The following is a 20,317-nucleotide window of genomic DNA, read 5'->3' on the forward strand; positions in this document are numbered from 1 at the left end:
GATGATACTGTTTACTGTGTGTGTGTGTGTGTGTGTGTGTGTGTGTGTGTGTGTGTGTGTGGTGTGTGTGTGTGTGTGTGTGTGTGTGTGTGTGTGTGTGTGTGTGTGTGTGTGTGTGTGTGTGTGTGTGTGTGTGTGTGTGTGTGTGTGTGTGTGTGTGTGTAATAGGAGGCGTGTAACTCAATTGTGTATCACACAATTTATTACGGAAACCTCTCAGATGGGATTATTAGGAAGTGAGTATGTGTATGCTTGAGAAAAAGAGAGGAAGGAAGAGAGAGATTATGTTCCTGACCACAATTGTATCCTATTTGTTGCTCCGCTCCTTTCTTTCTCTCCCTGTTCCTCTAGGTCAGTGAAAGCGAGGGAAGTGATGTGGAGAGTCAGGGCTCAGCAGCAAAAGACAGGGAGGAAGAGGAGTTAGAGATGATTGGAGGGATAGAGATGTGGAGGTAGGAGTTGAGGGAGAGAGAAAGAGGAGAATGAAGAGGAGGGAGAGGAGAGTGGAGGGAAAGGAATATAGAGACGAAGAGGAACACGGAGAGGAGGAATCCGAGGTAGAAGAGGAGGAAAAGGGAGAGGAAGAGGGAGAGGAAGAAGCAGAGGGAGAGTAGGAAGCAAAGGGAGAGGAAGAGGTAGAGCACACCAGAGAGGAGACCCTACATTTCCATGGATCGTGGTGTCATATTAAAGAAGAGGTTGTGCTCTTTAAAACTAAGTTAACTTGTAATTGTAATTTGTTCTTTGTTTTGAGCTATGTCTGTTTGTTTGAAATGTGTGAGAAATTGAGCTTTATCTTGAAAATTCTCAGTAATCTACAGCAGCATTCTAGAATTATATTGGGTTCTAAAAGTTCAAGCTAGAGACGCCAAACTAACTTTCACATGTTCAAGCTATCCTAACTTCCAACTCTTCAAAACTTTAATCCACTATAACTATACACATTTGCATAAATGTGCATCAAATAACTCACCAACAGTAACTCTTGAACCGTTCAAGTTTGAGACACCAAACCAACTTTCACGTTTAGGCTGAATTAAAAATGAGACGGACGATTCAATCTAATGCTACTAAAATGACTTGTTCTTTGTCAATAGTCCTTTGTTAAATTATCTAACACATTATGAAAAAAGTTAAATGAATTGGGACAACAACAGCACTGGATAGATACAATCAATGGAGCATAAGTACTTCCACATGGATGTTATCCCCTCCATCTACACATTGGAGAGCTACATAATAGAGAGACCTGGTATTGTTCAAGTTCTGAGCGAGAAGACGACGGGAACCGTGAAATAAAGGCTCTGCCAACATGGAATTACAATCATCGATAAGATGCATTTTCCTTGTTTCAATGATAACAAAGCCCTTTAGTGTCAATGAAAATGTTAATCACTAATGACCATTGCAATTGATCTTGACTTACAAAATATAAATGAAAATAAAAATGTAATGATGATTATGTTTTTATAGTTATAACACACAAGTAAAAAAGCAAACATTCAATGTCATAATACTGTTTTTATTAGCAAAGGCAGTCATCTTCACCGCAACAAAGAGCATAGAAACAATTATTTTCCAATTTAAAAGCGATATCAATATTTGACTGAGATGTTACAAGTAAACATTATATAGCTGCAGAGATAGAATTGGTGTGTTAGGGAGATTTTGGGGTCTTAACTGTGTTTTCAACAGGGATTGTTTCATATGCTACTGTTTGTGTTGGCTTGTACAAAATAATTTAGTACGAACAAATGGAACCAGTTTTTAAGACAGAGGAATACATTACCTTTCTTTACAATCCTGCTGAGCTCTTTGCAATCAACCAATACATAATTCTCATTTATATGACATATTGTTGGCGGGTTCAAATGTTACAGTTCAAATAAAGATCTATCATGTGCACTTATGAGAAAACAACTCACTGGAATATTGCTGTACTAAGAGACAATTTACAGTATAATACCTTTTATTCAGTGCTCCTTGTTTTGTATAGGCCTATGTTTCCAAATATTTTACTTCTGTACTGATGGGGAAGAGAATACTGCATCAGCACAATGGCGTAAGAGGCCTAATAATTAAGTTCCATACATTAGCACAGCTGGCATTAACATGAGTTCACATGTATGTTTTTGCTTTTCATTCAAATCAATGACAATATTAACAATACAAAAGTGATAATAACATAGCAGTCAAATGTTACAATAAAATCATGTAAGGGCTGCCTCACTGTCACACTACAATTAAAACTTCTTAAGGCTAGGGGGCAGTATTCGAAAGTTTGGATGACTGAGGTGCCCAAAGTAAACTGCCTGTTACTCAGGCCCAGAAGCTAGGATATGCATATGCATGGTAGTATTGGATAGAAAACACTCTACAGTTTCTAAAACTGTTAAGATAATGTCTTTGAGTATAACAGAACCGATTTGGGGTTTCGCCTGCCGAGGACAATCCATCCAGGAATTTTTTGTTGTTGAGGTCATTGGATTTTCCAATGCTTTTCTATGAGAAAGCCTAAATATTAGGACCAAGATTGCAGTTCATATGGCGTCCACTAGATGTCAACAGTCTTTAGAAATTGTTCGATTTTTTTTTTGAAAAATGAAGAAGTATTTGTATTCTTTTTAAGTGTCACTCAGGTGGACTCTAGTGTTTTGGTGCGCGTGAATGAGGGCGCGCTCCTTGTTGTTTTTCTCCGGTACTGAAAACAGTTTATTCCATCTTAACTTGTTATGGATAGGGGGCAGTATTTTCACGGCCGGATAAAAAACGTACCCGATTTAATCTGGTTATTACTCCTGCCCAGAAACTAGAATATGCATATAATTAGTAGCTTTGGATAGAAAACACTCCAAAGTTTCTAAAACTGTTTGAATGGTGTCTGTGAGTATAACAGAACTCAAATGGCAGGCCAAAACCTGAGAAGATTCTGTACAGGAAGTACCCTGTCTGACCATTTCTTGGCCTTCTTTGTCATCTCTATCCAAAACAGAGGATCTCTGCTGTAACGTGACACTTTCTAAGGCTCCCGTAGGCTCACAGAAGGCACCAGAACGTTGAATGATGACTCTGCAGTCTCTGGCTGAAAAACAGTAGTGCATTTGGATAGTGGTCGATCTGAGAACAATGAGACGGGTGTGCACGTGCACATGAAAAGGCCATTTTACATTTTCAGTCTTTGAACGAAAACAACGACTCCTGGTCGGAATATTATCGGTATTTTACGAGAAAAATCGCATAAAAATTGATTTTAAACAGCGTTTGACATGCTTCGAAGTACAGTAATGGAATATTTTGAAATTTTTTGTCACGATACGCGTCCGTGCGTCACCCTTCGTTACCCTTCGGATAGTGTCTTGAACACACGAACAAAACGCCGCTATTTGGATATAACTATGGATTATTTGGAACCAAACCAACATTTGTTGTTGAAGTAGAAGTCCTGGGAGTGCATTCTGACGAAGAACAGCAAAGGTAATGCAATTTTTCTTATAGTAAATCTGAGTTTGGTGAGTACCAAACTTGGTGGGTGTCAAATTAGCTAGCCCGTGATGGCGAGCTATCTACTCAGAATATTGCAAAATGTGCTTTCACCGAAAAGCTATTTTAAAATCGGACACAACGATTGCATAAATGAGTTCTGTATCTATAATTCTTAAAATAATTGTTATGTTTTTTGTGAACGTTTATCGTGAGTAATTTAGTAAATTCACCGGAAGTGTTCGGTGGGAATGCTAGTTCTGAACGTCACATGCTAATGTAAAAAGCTGTTTTTTGATATAAATATGTACTTGATTGAACAAAACATGCATGTATTGTATAACATAATGTCCTAGGATTTCATCTGATGAAGATCATAAAAGGTTAGTGCTGCATTTAGCTGTGGTTTTGGTTTTTGTGACATTATATGCTAGCTTGAAAAATGGGTGTCTGATTATTTCTGGCTGAGTACTCTCCTGACATAATCTCATGTTTTGCTTTCGTTGTAAAGCCTTTTTGAAATTGGACAGTGTGGTTAGATAAAGGAGAGTCTTGTCTTTAAAATGGTGTAAAATAGTCAAATGTTTGAAAAATTGAAGTTTTCGGATTTTCGAGGAGTTTGTATTTCGCGCCACGCCTTATCATTGGATATTGGAGTGGTGTTCCGCTAGCGGAACGTCTATTGATTATTGCATTGCTGGGTTTTGAGTTTGCAAGGCATTTCACTGGACTTGTTCATGTGACAATAAAACTTGAAACTTGTTTTGTCAATAAACTGAAATTAGGCTAAATATTACAGTTTTTGCAACCAGGAAATGGTGGAGCGATTTCTCCACAGTGCTCCTTTAAATATGGTGTACCTTTTAGTTCGAATTTTGTCGACAGACTCACTAGAATATATAGCGAGAATGGGTTCAGAATATTAGGGATCAATGAAAGAAAGCCATCTAAATATACCATAAAACTTCCATTAATCACTGAACACAACAGGCCCTTATTAGAGACATGCTTCTATTTGAGCCAGGTGTCTATTTCTTTAATGTACATAGCTTTTGATAATTTGCATAGTTCATTGTTTAATTCCAGCACTCACTTTCAGCATTTTAATCAATTTCTTCATTTCCTGCACTAATGTGTTATCCTTTTACACACTGTGTCACTTTTATTTTGATTCAGACCCCTTGACTTTTTCCATATTTTGTTATGTTATAGACTTATTCTAAAATGTATGAAATTAATTAATTAATTTCCCTCCTCAATCTGCACACAATACCCCATAATAACAAAGCGAAACAGTTTTAGAAAGGTTTGCAAATAAAAAATAAAAAACAGAAATACCTTATTTACATAGGTATTCAGACCCTTTGCTATGAGATACGAAATTGAACTCAGGTGCATCCTATTTCCATTGATAATCCTTGAAGTTTCTACAACTTGATTGGACTCCACCTGTGATAAATTCAATTGATTGGACATTATTTGGAAAGGCTATATAAGGTCCCACAGTTGACAGTGCATGTCAGAGCAAAAACTAAGACATGTGGTAGAAGGAATTGTCTGTAGAGCTCCGAGACAGGATTGTGTCAAGGCACAGATCTGGGGAAGGGTACCAAAAAATGTATGCAGCATTGAAGGTCCCCAAGAACACAGTGACCTCTATCATACTTAAATGGAAGAAGTTTGGAACCACCAAGACTCTTCCTAGAGCTGGACATCCAGCCAAACTGAGCAATCGGGGAAGAAGGGCCTTGGTCAGGGAGGTGACCAAGAACCCGATGGTCACTCTGACAGAGCTCCGGAGTTCCTCTGTGGAGATGTGAGAACCTTCCAGAAGGACAATGATCTCTGCAGCACTCTACCAATCAGGCCTTTATGGTAAAGTGGGCAGACGGAAGCCACTCCTCAGTAAAAGGCACATGACAGCCGACTTGTAGTTTGCCAAAGGCAACTGAAGACTCTCAGAACATGAGAAACAAAATTCTATGGTCTGATTAAACCAAGATTGAACTCTTTGGCCTGAATGCCAAGCGTCACGTCTGAAGGAAACCTAGCACCATCCCTACGGTGAAGCATGGTGGTGGCAGCATCATGCTGTTGGGATGTTTTTCAGCGGCAGGGACTGGGAGACTAATAAACCTGCTCCAGAGCGCTCAGGACCTCAGACTGGGGTGAAGGTTCATCTTCCAACAGGACAATGACCCTAAACACATAGCCAAGACAATGCAGGATTGGCTTCGGGACAAGTCTCTGAATGTCCTCGAGTGGTCCAGCCAGAACCCGGACTTGAACCTGATCGAACATCTCTGGAGAGACCTTAAAATAGTCATGTTAACCTCATAAACAATTCCTAAATACCCTATTTGAAACAGCCGTTAATTTGATGAAATATGTGACATTGCCCGGCTATTAAAAGGGACAGGCAGCTATTTGAGACTGAGCGTTTAATTGAAGTTTAACAGTATCCGTCTCGGTTTCCAGACCATTTGGTATATTTAAAAATATTATGATTTTGTAGATTATTTAGTTTTAGGAAAGTATTTATGAATCATAAAAAAACAGGTTTGGAGAGCCTTTACGCACAAAATAAAGAACACGGTGGTTTGAATCATTCTTAAAATTGCCACATTCAGTTTTTCAACCCATGGTAATGTTGGAAGATGAGTGTATATTATAGAATTATAATAGGGAGAATAGTGTACTATAGTAGGTTATACCCTTGTCTATTGCCTGCACTAATCATGGAACTGTGTGATGACGGCCATGCCTCAGGTTCAAACTGTTATGGCTTGGTCTGCTCGCTGCTCCATAACGATTTAATTAGACTACATGTCTTTTAGCTCGTATCAATAGCTCAAGTTGTAATTTACAGTGCATGGAGAATGGTGTTATTTCTATCTGAAAAAATATAGAAGATGCTTTTTCCACTTGGAACTGGTTCGCTAAACTTTATTAATGGTTTCCTCACGCATAAATGTGGTTGAATTATTAGGGAATTAAGTCAAGGTCAGAATACAGCGTATCTGTAGACACACCTCCGCCACAACTTCATTTATTTCATCTCCACCCCAAACTTATAGTGGGTGATTAGCATTCTATACTCATGCTTAAATTCAAGGTCAGAATGCGCATATAGAGAAAAGTACATAAAAAGGGAATTACGTTCCTTTTATGCACGCTTAACTCATGTGTTACTGTAGAGATAATAGAAAAAACAAGCTTAGAGAAATATTAACAGATTCACACGAAATGGCAGAGCAATGAACCCAAACTTTAAACATACAATCCAGTTATGCAAAACAATTAAGTCAACGTTTAGCTCACATTTACAGCACGCAAATACAATTTTGCAAAAAAAAGTAGGAACGTTGAAATATTTCATAAGCAGACCTCACAGTATGATCTGTCCATATCACATCTTGTCAATCATAAAATATTCTGGCACATTCTGGCCAAAATGTCCTCCATTTCTTTTCAAGTTATTAGCTTTTTGTTATTTACTTGTCTTGGTGTCTTTCTCTGTGGTTTATTTAAAATAGTCCTCTTGGCTCATGGATATGAGACATTCCTATACATTCATTTGATGTTGTCTTGATGATGACAACTTCAGAATGTTCTGGAATAAACACTGAGGGTGTGAGGGAGCTGTGTAGATGTGTATTTTTGACATCACTAGTACAATGTGGTAAAGCAAGACATCAGAGGACTGCGAATCTGGCACATTATAGTATATATTAAAAAGAGCTGAGGCCAGATCTACACTGCATAAAGATGCCAAGTGATGGAGACTATCAGTCTGGTCTCTTCTGGTGACTCCCAACGTTTTCGCTTGTACTAAATAACACCCAGTCACACAATGACTGATTGATTGTTTGTTATTAAAAACTTAAATGTACACCTGTTTGTCTTTGTCCTGGAGACAATGAGGCAAAGAAATTTCTGTCCCTTTCCCATTCACAGCCCTTCTCCTCTCCAAATTACTGTCCGGTCTTAGAAGTCGGATGGTCGGATCATCATGGCTGTCGAACTAAGTGAATAACTCGGTCCCCGAAAGTGATGCCACTTTATGCCGTTCAGCTTGCGGATGTTGTGGCCCACGGTGTAGTAAATGCCATTGAGGTTGGACAAGCCACAAGCATCAAACCACCAACCTAAAGAACAGAAAGAGTGGTTGGGTTATAGCAGGATGGACTCAGGGAGATATGTCTTTGTGTTAGCAAAATGGTTACAGCAATTAAAGTGAAACCGACACTTGTGAACAGCTTGCCATACAGTCCTTAAGCCTCAATTAATCATTTTTCCCCCCCCTTTTCCAACCAAATTCTTTCTCTCTCACCAAATGTGGTGTTTTGACTCATGGTAGTGGTGTGCTAACCTGCTGTGCATACGGTTCTTATTCCATTTCAAAGCAAACATGGATCCTGCTATGAGAACCACACTCGCGCCTCGGAGAGATACTGCAAATTCATCTCTGATTAATCTAATATCACTTCACTGCTGTTTGCTTTGGATGGCATGTGTCAAGAGGTTGTATCCATAAGTGGTTTGATTATGGATGACTATAGTTTCAAACATTTTGAAAGGGGTTCCAGCTGTGCTGGAGCAATTAACTTAAACAACTTTCAGAATCAATCAAAGTTTTAGTATTTAAAAGCTATTTATCTTGGAGTTTCCCTCTCTCCTTAGCTGTAGAATAAATATACTTGATTGGGGACTATGTATGACTGAGGGAATGGTTTGAGGCGGGATGTGTTTTACATAGCACTTAGGAGATAGGAGCTGGAATGCTTGTATCTGGTGAAGATCACAGAAATTGCGTTAATGCCTTGTCTTGTTGTCTTTAGCTCTGGGCCTAGAGTCAAGACCCCCTGGGCAAAAAATTATTTAATTAACGTTGTTTCCATGTCATTTAAACCAAAAAAATATGTATGGGATGACGTTGAATCAATGTGGAAAACTGATTGGATTTGCAATAATTCATCTACGTAAGTGTCACGCCCTGACCATAGAGAGCCTTTTATTCTCTATGTTGGTTAGGTCAGGGTGTGACTAGGGTGGGTTATCTAGGTTGTTTTTTCTATGTTGGCCTGGTATGGTTCCCAATCAGAGGCAGCTGTTTATCGTTGTCTCTGATTGGGGATCATATTTAGGCAGCCATTTCCCCACTGTGTTTTGTGGTATCTTATTTTGAGTAAGTGCATGTAGCACCTCTGTCGTCACGGTTTGTTGTTTGTTTCCTTTTGTTTTGTGAGTTTCTTTAAATAAAAGATGTGGAACTCAAAGCACGCTGCGCCTTGGTCCGTCTCTACACACAACCGTGACAGTAAGAGAACTTCAAAAATGTTTCACCCAACTTTTAACCTAAATCCAATGACAGGGTGAACTTTTTGGTTGATTTCACATTGAATTGAAATAAGTTGACAACTCAACCCAAAGTAAATTAAAACTAGAAGTTGAAATGATGTCTGTGCCCAGTGGAGTCAAGAGAGTAAGCCATTCAGATTGAAACTGCTGTATGGAGTGCAATGAGTTTATCAGGGTGTTACACAACAAAGAGTAAAATTAAATGATCTGTGACCCTTTGAATCAGTATTTGACCAATACTATAGTACCACAAACAAAATAATAGTTATATACAAACATGTAGACTGGAAAAACATTTTTTTTTAGTATGTAGGTATTTACAGTGGGTCCGAAATGATTGACAGCATTGATAAAGATGAGCAAGAATTACTGTATAAAGTAAATAATTCAAATACTGAGCTACAGTATATTGTACGCTCAATAAAATTGGGAAATATATTATTTTATACTAACTAATACAATTGCTCAGAAAAATTGATTTTGTTTAAGTAAAAAAATAAAATAATAATAATAATAAATATATATATATATATATATACAAAAAATGTAGGGGTTAAAATGAACATCCCTGTTTTCTATAATAACTTTCAATAACTAACCTGGCGAGGATAACGGCACTTAGCCTAAAATGTTTTATGAGATTGGAGGACATATTGGGCCAAAAGAGCTCTGTTTTCATGCCATCTTACCGTAGCACCGGTTCCAATCCAAGTGTCAATGCCGTTTAGCAAACTCTAGCCGTTTACATTTGTTGAATAACATGAAAATAAAGCTCTTTGGCCATGCACACAAGTGGTCGGTTTTGGTGTTGAAAAGAGGAATCATATGCAGAAAAGAACCACATACCTAGTGTAAAATATGGTGGTGGATTTTTGATGTTATGGGGCTATTTTGCTTCCACTGATATTTGGGCCCTTGTTAAGGTCAACAGCATCATTACATTTTAGTAATTTAGCAGACGCTCTTATCCAGAGCGACTTACAGTAGTGAATGCATACGTTTCATAAATTTTTCCCCCATTTTTTTCATGAACTTTAAAAAACCTGGTTACCTCTACCAGGAGACTGAAACTTGGCCGCAAGTGGATCCATCAGCAAGACAATAACCCCAAACACATATCAAAATCCACAAAGAAATGGTTAATTGACAACAAAATCAACATTTTGCAATGGCCATCTATGTCTCCGGACTTGAATGCCATTGCCATTGAAAACCTGTGGTTTGAATTGAAGAGGGCAGTCCATAAGCACAGACAAAGAAATATCATGGATCTGGAATGATTCTGTCTGGAGGCATAGTCTAATATCACTCCAAACGTGTTCTCCAATATCATAAAACATTTTATAAATAGGCTCACTGCCATTAGCTGGTGAGGTATTGAAAATAGGGGTGTTGATAATTTTGTCCCCTACCTTTTTGAAAAAAAGAAATATTCCTTGGTAAACAAAATCTATTTTTTTGAGCAATTGTATTAGTGTAAAATAACAATTTTAATGTTTTGGAAATACAATATAGCTCAGTATTTGAATTATTTATTATACCCTGTCATTTTTGCTAATCTTTATGAAGGGTGTCAATAATTTCAGAGCCCACTGTACAGTGGGGGAAAAAAGTATTTAGTCAGCCACCAATTGTGCAAGTTCTCCCACTTAAAAAGATGAGGCCTGTAATTTTCATTTTCAGAGAAAATGAGAAAAGAAAATCCAGAAAATCACATTGTAGGATTTTTAATGAATATATTTGCAAATTATGGTGGAAAATAAGTATTTGGTCAATAACAAAAGTTTATCTCAATACTTTGTTATATACACTTTGTTGGCAATGAAACAGGTCAAACGTTTTCTGTAAGTCTTCACAAGGTTTTCACACACTGTTGCTGGTATTTTGGCCCATTCCTCCATGCAGATCTCCTCTAGAGCAGTGATGTTTTGGGGCTGTCGCTGGGCAACACGGACTTTCAACTCCCTTCAAAGGTTTTCTATGGGGTTGAGATCTGGAGACTGGCTAGGCCACTCCAGGACCTTGAAATGCTTCTTACGAAGCCACTCCTTCGTTGCCCGGGCGGTGTGTTTGGGATCATTGTCATGCTGAAAGACCCAGCCACGTTTCATCTTCAATGCCCTTGCTGATGGAAGGAGGTTTTCACTCAAAATCTCACGATACATGGCCCCATTCATTCTTTCCTTTACACAGATCAGTCGTCCTGGTCCCTTTGCAGAAATACAGCTCCAAAGCATGATGTTTCCACCCCCATGCTTCACAGTAGGTATGGTGTTCTTTGGATGCAATTCAGCATTCTTTGTCCTCCAAACACGATGAGTTGAGTTTTTACCAAAAAGTTCTATTTTGGTTTCATCTGACCATATGACATTCTCCCAATCCTCTTCTGGATCATCAAAATGCTCTCTAGCAAACTTCAGACGGGCCTGGACATGTACTGGCTTAACCTCTATGGGCTAGGCGGGACGAATTCGTCCCACCTACGTAACAGCCAGTCTAATCCAGTGGCGCGATTTTTGAATCGTTTGAAATACTATTACTTCAATTTCTCAAACATATGACTATTTTACAGCTATTTAAAGACAAGACTCTCGTTTATCTAACCACACTGTCCGATTTCAAAAAGGCTTTACAACGAAAGCAAAACATTAGATTATGTCAGGAGAGTGCCCAGCCAGAAATAATCAGACACCCATTTTTCAAGCTAGCATACAATGTCACATAAACCCAAAGCCACAGCTAAATGCAGCACTAACCTTTTATGATCTTCATCAGATGACACACCTAGGACATTATGTTATACAATACATGCATGTCTGTTCAATCAAGTTCATATTTATATCAAAAAACAGCTTTTTACATTAGCATGTGACGTTCAGAACTAGCATACCCCCCGCAAACTTCCAGTGAATTTACTAACAATTTTACTAAATTACTCACGATAAACGTTCACAAAAAGCATAACAATTATTTTAAGAATTATAGATACATTACTCCTCTATGCACTCGTTATGTCCGATTTTAAAATAGCTTTTCGGATGAAGCACATTTTGCAATATTCTAAGTACATAGCCCAGCCATCAAGGGCTAGCTATTTAGACACCCAGCACGTTTAGCCTTCACCAATATCAGATTTACTATTATAAAAGTTTGATTACCTTTTGTTGTCTTCGTCAGAATGCACTCCCAGGACTTCTACTTCAATAACAAATGTAGGTTTGGTCCCAAATAATCCATCTTTATATCCAAATAGCGTCGTTTTGTTCGTGCGTTCTAGACACTATCAGAATGGTAATCCACGGTCGCGCGCATGGCGCAGAACGTGACAAAAAAATTCTAAATATTCCATTACCGTACTTCGAAGCATGTCAACCGCTGTTTAAAATAAATTTTTATGCAATTTATCTCGTAGAAAAGCGATAATATTCCGACCGGGAATCTGCAATAAGCTAAACAGCCTAATGAATATACTCCACGGGGGCTAATCGCGCACGCGCCTCATTCAATGGTCCTCTGATCGGCCACTTGGATAAGGTGATAATCTGTTTCAGCCTGAGGCTGCCTCGTCATCCTTCAGGATTTTCCCGGCTTCTGAGAGCCTATTGGAGCCCTGGGAATTGTCACGTTACAGCTAAGATCCTTACTCTTCAATAAACAGATGCAAGACGCACGACTCCTTGTCAGACAGGCCACTTCCTGCATGAAACCTTGTCAGGTTTTTGCCTGCCATAGGAGTTCTGTTATACTCACAGACACCATTCAAACAGTTTTAGAAACTTTAGGGTGTTTTCTATCCAAACCTGAACAATAATATGCATATTCTAGCTTCTGAGTTGGTGTAGGAGGCAGTTAAAAATGGGCACATATTTTTTCCAAAATTCTCAATACTGCCCCCTAGCCCAAACAGGTTAAGCAGGGGGACACGTCTGGCACTGCATGATTTGAGTCCCTGGCGGCGTAGTGTGTTACTGATGGTAGGCTTTGTTACTTTGGTCCCAGCTCTCTGCAGGTCATTCACTAGGTCCCCCCGTGTGGTTCTGGGATTTTTGCTCACTGTTCTTGTGATCATTTTGACCCCACGGGGTGAGATCTTGCGTGGAGCCCCAGATCGAGGGAGATTATCAGTGGTCTTGTATGTCTTCCATTTCCTAATAATTGCTCCCACAGTTGATTTCTTCAAACCAAGCTGCTTACCTATTGCAGATTCAGTCTTCCCAGCCTGGTACAGGTCTACAATTTTGTTTCTGGTGTCCTTTGACAGCTCTTTGGTCTTGGCCATAGTGGAGTTTGGAATGGGACTGTTTGAGGTTGTGGACAGGTGTCTTTTATACTGATAACAAGTTCAAACAGGTGCCATTAATACAGGTAACGAGTGGAGGACAGAGGAGCCTCTTAAAGAAGAAGTTACAGGTCTGTGAGAGCCAGAAATCTTGCTTGCTTGTAGGTGACCAAATACTTATTTTCCACCATAATTTGCAAATAAATTCATAAAAAATCCTACAATGTGATTTTCTGGATTTTTTTTCTCATTTTGTCTGTCATAGTTGACGTGTACCTATGATGAAAATTACAGGCCTCTCTTATCTTTTTAAGTGGGAGAACTTGCACAATTGGTGGCTGACTAAATACTTTCTTTCCCCAATGTATATGTCACACCAAGGTACTTAACAATTAAAACAACTGATTAACTTTACTTGAGCTTATACTGTGTTTTTCTTGTCATAACATTGCTGCAAGGTCAACAATACATGTCACAACACGTCATAAAAAACTGATGGCATGTTATGACATGTTGAAACCCAGGTAATTTGATGAAAACAAAAACATATATTTATATCATGACATGAAAGGCATTAGCTATGTTATTAATTTACAAGAGTGAGAAGTCATACTGGCAGCATGCCTCAAGTCAGCTAGCTGTAAGAAAAGGGGTTACTGCTTGTATGTCACTTTCACATAACATAATGCCCTAAATTCCCTCATGGAGGAGAAGTTTTAACCCTTACCCCCAGTCAGCATGAGGGCACACTTGCACAGGCAGTTGTCGTTGTCGGCGTCACGGGTGCTGAAGCTGGTGCCATGCGATACCAGGCTGCTCTGCTCTCCTGCTGTTCCACTGTAGCCCCACAAGAACAGCCTGCAGATGGGAACGTCAGCTTGACTGGGACTGATGGATTTCTTATGCCAAAATCACATTTAGAATTCCATACAAGAAAATAGCTATGAGATAATATTGTGAGGAAAGTTGAAGGAAAAAGCGAATACTGTAGACTTTTTTTCAAAGTCATTTTACATGGCTTTCAGATATACAATAAGCACTATTATTTTCCTTGTAAAGGAAAGGTGATATATGATTAATAACAACATTGATATGTATTCCTATATCATTAGATCCAGGATTCTTCATGTGCAATGAGTTTTGTTGTGGTGGCAAAGACATAGTAAACTTGAACTGTGTACATATTTGCATGGTTCTTGCCAGAAATCCTGTGACTGTACCTATTTCTATACTGGCAGCCTAGCTCTGGCTTATATGCTTTATTTGTTGTGGTCCTTTGAGTCAGATAAAGAAATGACCACATCGACATTGTGACTCAGTGTTACTCGTGGTTCAGGCAGGGGAAAAAAATGCCTGCACTGAAGAAGTCTATATTGGTCCACTAATACAGGACTACTAAAGGCAAAAACATTTCAACCAAATGTATTTGAGTGTTTACTTGTGGAATATAAAAACCCTAGCATTGCAAGCCCCACGTTGGGCACTACCTTTGTGGCTCCTGAGTGGCGCAGCAGTGTAAGGCACTGCATCTCAGTGCTTGAGGCGTCACTACAGACACCCTGGTTCAATTCCAGGCTGTAGCACAACCGGCCGTGATTGGGAGTCTCATAGGGCGGCGCACAATTGACCCAGTGTCTTCCGGGTTTGACCAGTGTAGGCTGTCATTGTAAATAAGAATTTGCTCTTAACTGACTTGCCTAGTTAAATAAAAATACAAAAAGCAACATGCTCTACCAACTGAGCCACATCATCAAAAACCACTTGATGTCTCAATGTACTCAATTACTGTAGTGTGCATAGTTTTTCTTCATGGTGATGGAAAGTCTACAGGTACAAACCTAGATAACCAGCCTATGTACAATACAGTAATGTACATTTACATGAAGTCGTTTGTAAGGATGGTAAATTAATACTGCACAAAAGTGGTTGTTTTCCATGTTATTTGATCAAGAAAAATATTTAATTTGATGTGGATGTTTTGTGTCTATGCCCATAACTTTTCACCTTTTTGATGTGTTTGAGGACAGGGTATTGTTATTTCTGTATTCCAATAGAATTACAATTTGCAGAGAAAGGGACAGGGCAACAACTATTACAATTCCAACTATTGAATCCTACAAGATACTGTTCTATCGGTCTGCTAATACTAGTAAAGGCCAAGTGCACTACTTTTGTGAAAAAATTACCTTATCTTTTATTGTTATATTTTTGGATAAATATTGTTTTTAATTCAGATTTTTCAGCGGGTGCTGCAGCATCCTCAGCACCCTACTGGGAAGTAAAAAATTGTGTTCAGCCATGAAAAATATGTTTAGAAAGAGCTACGTTTTCCATATGGACATCGTGAAGTCATAAGGTAGAGTACTGTACCTGTATTGTTGTTTCTCACTGGCCAGTTGGAACTTGTCATAGTGGGAGTAGGGTGTGTTCCCCTCCCAGTCTCTCAGCTCCACTCTCAGGGCATACTGGGTCTGACTGGTCATCTGAAACGCCAGCTCATTCCCAAGCCAGTGCTCTCCCGCAGGGTCCCCAAAACCCTACAGACAAACATCGGATGATCACACCATTACACAAGGGCATCTTACATCTATATTTTAAGTTCAAGTAGTCCATATTTGATGCTTTGTCAGCTCTTGGCATCTGAACTGGTCTGCCAATGGATGAATAGGTGTCCAAGCTGTCCAATGGATGAATGGGAAAACATTTTACACAAGGCTTTATTGGGACAAGAACATTATTCTCAGCACCTGCACAACAAATCTAACACATGTAGGTACAGTACAGTAACATCCCTAACGTCAGCTGTGAACTCCAAGGTTGGAGGATGTCAGGAGTACCCACCATTTTGTATTCCTTCCATGTTCTCTGGAAGTCCACACTGCCGTTGACCCTGCGCTGGAACAATGTCCAGCCTCCACCACTAGTCTCCATGTCACAAAACACCTGGTGAAACAATAACTAAAATCTAGTCATTGCACTCAGCAACGACAGAGGCACCACTCAAAAAACTTTGCTCTAACAGCTGTACTTGGAAAAACTTGAACCGAGAAACTTGACAACTTAAGAGTTGGATTGAAACATGCAGTATACTCATGATGGATCGTGAGGATGATGACAGTGTTATTTATTCACCTGGGTGGGTTCGGTCATGTTACTGATGTATATGTAGTAGACTCCACTGATGTTGTGTCCTGCTTTATAGGCTTCTGCACAATCACAAAACCTCTGGTCTCTCAGCAATATCCCTGCACACACACACACATTTTGAAACAAAGCCACAAATAAGTGTTTTGTTAAAAATCTACAAAGGGTAGACAACCATCTTATGACAATAATTGAAAGCAGTCTCATTTGAGTTGGGAATGTCTCCAGAAACAGATGCAGACATGTCCTACTCAGGCAAGATGTTGATTGGGAAGTTCAAATGGGAGTTATCAAAGTGTGTGGTTCGGAAGCATGTGAAGTGAATCCAAGACTTGACTCAACACGGCCAAAAACATCATGAAGACAGCTCCCAACCATGGCCGCATCTCCTTCTCTCGCTCTCTGTATCATTAACGACTGGATGTCATTAAGACCGCACAACACATTTTCCCGAATGTTAGTTTTATCTGAATTTATTAATGTGCAATGGTCCCCAAACTTGTACACATTGTGGCCCACCCAAAGTCTTTACATTTTCATGTTGACCCATCAAACAAACAAGCCACGTCTTTAGCTCCAACCCAGCCTTAAGCTGTGACTCTAGAGAGGATGTCAGAAGGTGGGTGTAGCTGGTGCATGAAGTCAGGTGCAGGAGAGCAGAATGAGTGAGCAACGTACTTTACTCAAAATAAAGGCACAAGGTAACAATACACTTGACCAACAATAAACGGTAATCAATTACGCACGGGTGAAAACAGCACCCGTTGAAATCCAGCCATAACGTACCGAATGAACATAGAAACAATCACGCACAAAAACATGGGGGAAACAGAGGGTTAAATACATGAACATGTAATTGGGGAATGAAACCAGGTGTGTAGAAAACAAAGACAAAACAAATGGAAAATGAAAGGTGGATCAGCGATGGCTAGAAGACCGGTGACGTCAACCGCCGAACGCCGCCCAAACAAGGAGAGGGACCGACTTTGGCGGAAGTCGTGACAGAGGAACTGGCTTTGATCCATCAGTGGATTCTATTTCACCAGAACAGACCTAGGTGTTGATGCTTGATAATGTTTGATCTTTTCATTGTCGTGAAAGTGTGCACTAATGGTGGTTTACAGCATGTCTATCAACTGTCTGTCTGTAGACATATGTCACAATGACATTATGAACATTCTATCTATCTGGAGTTAGACACTGGAGTGTACTGGATTTGAATTGACACTTCAACAGAGTGCCGGAGTCTGGTTGAGTTATAACACTCAACTCCCGGACCATGTATGCACCTCTGCAATGTGGTTTGAGCCTTGGTTTGGTCGCTGTCTGTGGCCTTCCTTCCCGTCATTCCTGCTTTATTGTCTGTTCCCCTAACTTCATACTGTCCTGTCGAAAAAACAATTAAAACAACAAAAGGTTGTTCGACTCTGATCTCTTCAGCCGAGTGTGGACTTATCAGAAAGCAACTGCATTTGACAAAACCTGAGCTTCTGAATGTGTTCCTACCTGTACCGGTAGACACCATGTTGATGAGCGTGTGGACCGACTCCATGAGCTGCTGATGCTGCCTTTGCAGGGCTGAGTTGTTGGTGCTGGCCACCCTCAGCTGTCTCTCTAGAGCCTCGATGGCTGTCATCTGGGTTCTCACCAATCCTTGTAGCTTATTCTTCTCCTCCCTCATGTCCTCCAGCTCGCCCCGCTGCTGTGACTCCAACACCTGCACCTTGTTCTCCAAGTGACTGAGAAGATAGTTGAAAAGTATATTTCGTAGTATCTTGATTATCAAGCCTTCTTTTGTCGCTTGTTCTCTAAATTACTCAGCAAAAGGGGCCGGGTTTTATTTGGATAGTCCATCTGTAGATGCTCTACAAACTATCAGCAACATGTCAACTGCATGTCTGTTGACTTTAAATGATATACTATGTGCTTTGATAAAGCATTCTACCTCCCTACTGTACCTGCCCTACGTTGAGTAATCATTAATCTACAGTTTTGGTGTAAACTTGAACCCTTGCTTTACCAGAATAACCACATTTAAGGTGATAGCCACAATGATAGAAGGACAAATAAGTATTTGAACAGGCCCCGTAGTCTCTTGACAACCAAGCTAACTAATTAACTTTCACTACTTCCATCTGTAAGTAACTCCAAAAAAACACTAACCATCGAGTAGATAAACCCATGCTCTAGGGTCGTAGCTGAAAATAGATGTGGACTCTGGTTGACTAAACACTGAAACAAGCCAAATGTATGTAACTTGATGAGAGGATAGCAAAGTGAACATAGCACTAGATGAACAACACTGCAACTGAATGTTTGGCCAAAGCACACATCTGGTGATTCTAAATTTAGCTCAAAGAGTGGATGAAACAGGCAGGTCAGTGTATATCAGTGGTTTTATAAAGATGTAACCTGCTTCAATTACATCTTCCCACAACTGCTGTTGGAGTGAAACAAGGCTAACCTTCATTTGTGCTTCTAAAACAATGTATTTACATGGGCAGGCTGTTACGCCCTGAGCTGTTTCACCTGTCTTTGTGCTTGTTTCCACCCCCCTCTAGGTGTCGCCCATCTTCCCCATCATTTCCTGTGTATTTATACCTGTGTTCTCTGTTTGTCTGTTGCCAGTTTGTTTTGTTTGTAGAACCTACCAGCGTTTTGTTCCCCTGTTCCTTGCTCCTGTTTTCTAGTTTCCCGTCTCTGACTGTTCTGCCTACCCTGACCCTGAGCCTGCCTGTCTGTCACGTCCTGACCAGTAATAGGGGTTATTTGTTATTATAGTTTGGTCAGGACGTGGCAGGGGGTGTTTGTTTCATGTGGTTTGGGCTATGTATTTAGGTAGAGGGGTATTTGTTTTATATGGTTCGGGGTGTGTGTGTATGTAGAGGGGTGTTGGATTTATGTGTTCCGGGGTTTTTGGTTTATGTTCTTGTTTTGTATTCTAGGGTTTCTATGTTGTGTATTTCTTTGTTGGCCTGGTGTGGCTCTCAATCAGGAACATCTGTACATCGTTGTTTCTGATACTTAGGGAGCCTGTTTTCCACCTGTCCCTTTGTGGGAGCTTGTTTTTGCACTGCTGTGTATAGCCTGCGAAACTGTCGTTCTTTGTTTATAGTTTTTTTCATGTTCACTTTACGAATTAAAAGTAAATATGAGCACTCAATCCGCTGCGTATTGGTCCGATACTGATTTCTCCTTATCAGAAGACGAAGCTTATGACAGAATCTCCCACCAACCACGGACCAAGCAGCGGAGAAGGGAGCAGCAACAGTGCCCAGTAGAATCATGGACATGGGAGGAAATTCTGGACGGGGCTGGACCTTGGCACCAGGCTGGGGAATATCGTTGCCCACCGGAGGAGATAGAGGCAGCCAAGACGGAGAGGCGCTGGTATGAAGCTGTGTACGCGCCGATGGGGAAGCATGAGAGGCACCCCCAATAATTTTTTTGGGGGGGTCACACGGGTAGTTTGGCTGGGTCAAGGGTGAGCCCTAAGCCAGCTCCCCGTGCTTATTATGGGAAGCAACTGGAGGGGAGAGCGCCGGAGTATGCGGAAGTGCGCACGATCTCGCCTATGCGCACGCACAGTCCGGTGCGAGAGATCCCAGCCCCTCTCAAGTGCCGTGCTAGAGTAGGCATCCAGCCTGGAAGGAGGATGCCTGCACAACGCATCTGGCCACCAGTGCGCCTCCTAGGCCCAGGCTACCCTACGCCTGCTCTACGCACGGCAACCATCAGGCCTCTGCACAGCCCAGTTCGCCCTGTACCAGCACTCCGCTTGTGCAGGGCTGCTATTTCCATCCAGCCAGGACGGGTTGTGCAAGAGGTGCACTCCAGACCTCCAGTGCTTACCCATGTCCCGGTGTATCCAGTTCCTGCTTCTCGTGCTGACCCTGAGGTGTGTAGTCTGGCGTCTCCTAAACCAGCACCACGCACCAGGCTTCCAGTGCGTCAGCCCAGTCCAACTCGTCCTGTTCCTGCTCCCCGCACTAGCCCTGAGGTGCGTGTCCCCAGTCTGGTACCTCCACTACCAGCCCCACGCATTAGGCTTCC

The 20,317-nt window shown here is 40.6% G+C and overlaps 1 protein-coding gene across 1 annotated transcript in view; it reads right to left on the bottom strand.

Annotated features, from left to right (window-relative positions):
• Window positions 1-1,501: 1,501 nt before the first annotated feature.
• Window positions 1,502-20,317, bottom strand: part of angpt4 (angiopoietin 4) — a 67,151-nt gene continuing 48,335 nt past the window's right edge. The window contains exons 4-9 of the mRNA XM_014131625.3: window positions 17,771-18,003; window positions 16,253-16,365; window positions 15,962-16,063; window positions 15,491-15,657; window positions 13,848-13,978; window positions 1,502-7,628 (exon numbers count right to left, since the gene is read on the bottom strand). Coding sequence (XP_013987100.1) covers window positions 7,468-7,628; window positions 13,848-13,978; window positions 15,491-15,657; window positions 15,962-16,063; window positions 16,253-16,365; window positions 17,771-18,003 — 907 coding nt within the window. The 3' untranslated portion in view covers window positions 1,502-7,467. The remainder of the gene's footprint in view (window positions 7,629-13,847; window positions 13,979-15,490; window positions 15,658-15,961; window positions 16,064-16,252; window positions 16,366-17,770; window positions 18,004-20,317) is intronic.

The sequence above is a fragment of the Salmo salar genome, chromosome 12 (genome assembly GCF_965601325.2).
Source record: "Salmo salar chromosome 12, fSalSal1, whole genome shotgun sequence".
NCBI classification, from domain to species: domain Eukaryota; kingdom Metazoa; phylum Chordata; class Actinopteri; order Salmoniformes; family Salmonidae; genus Salmo; species Salmo salar.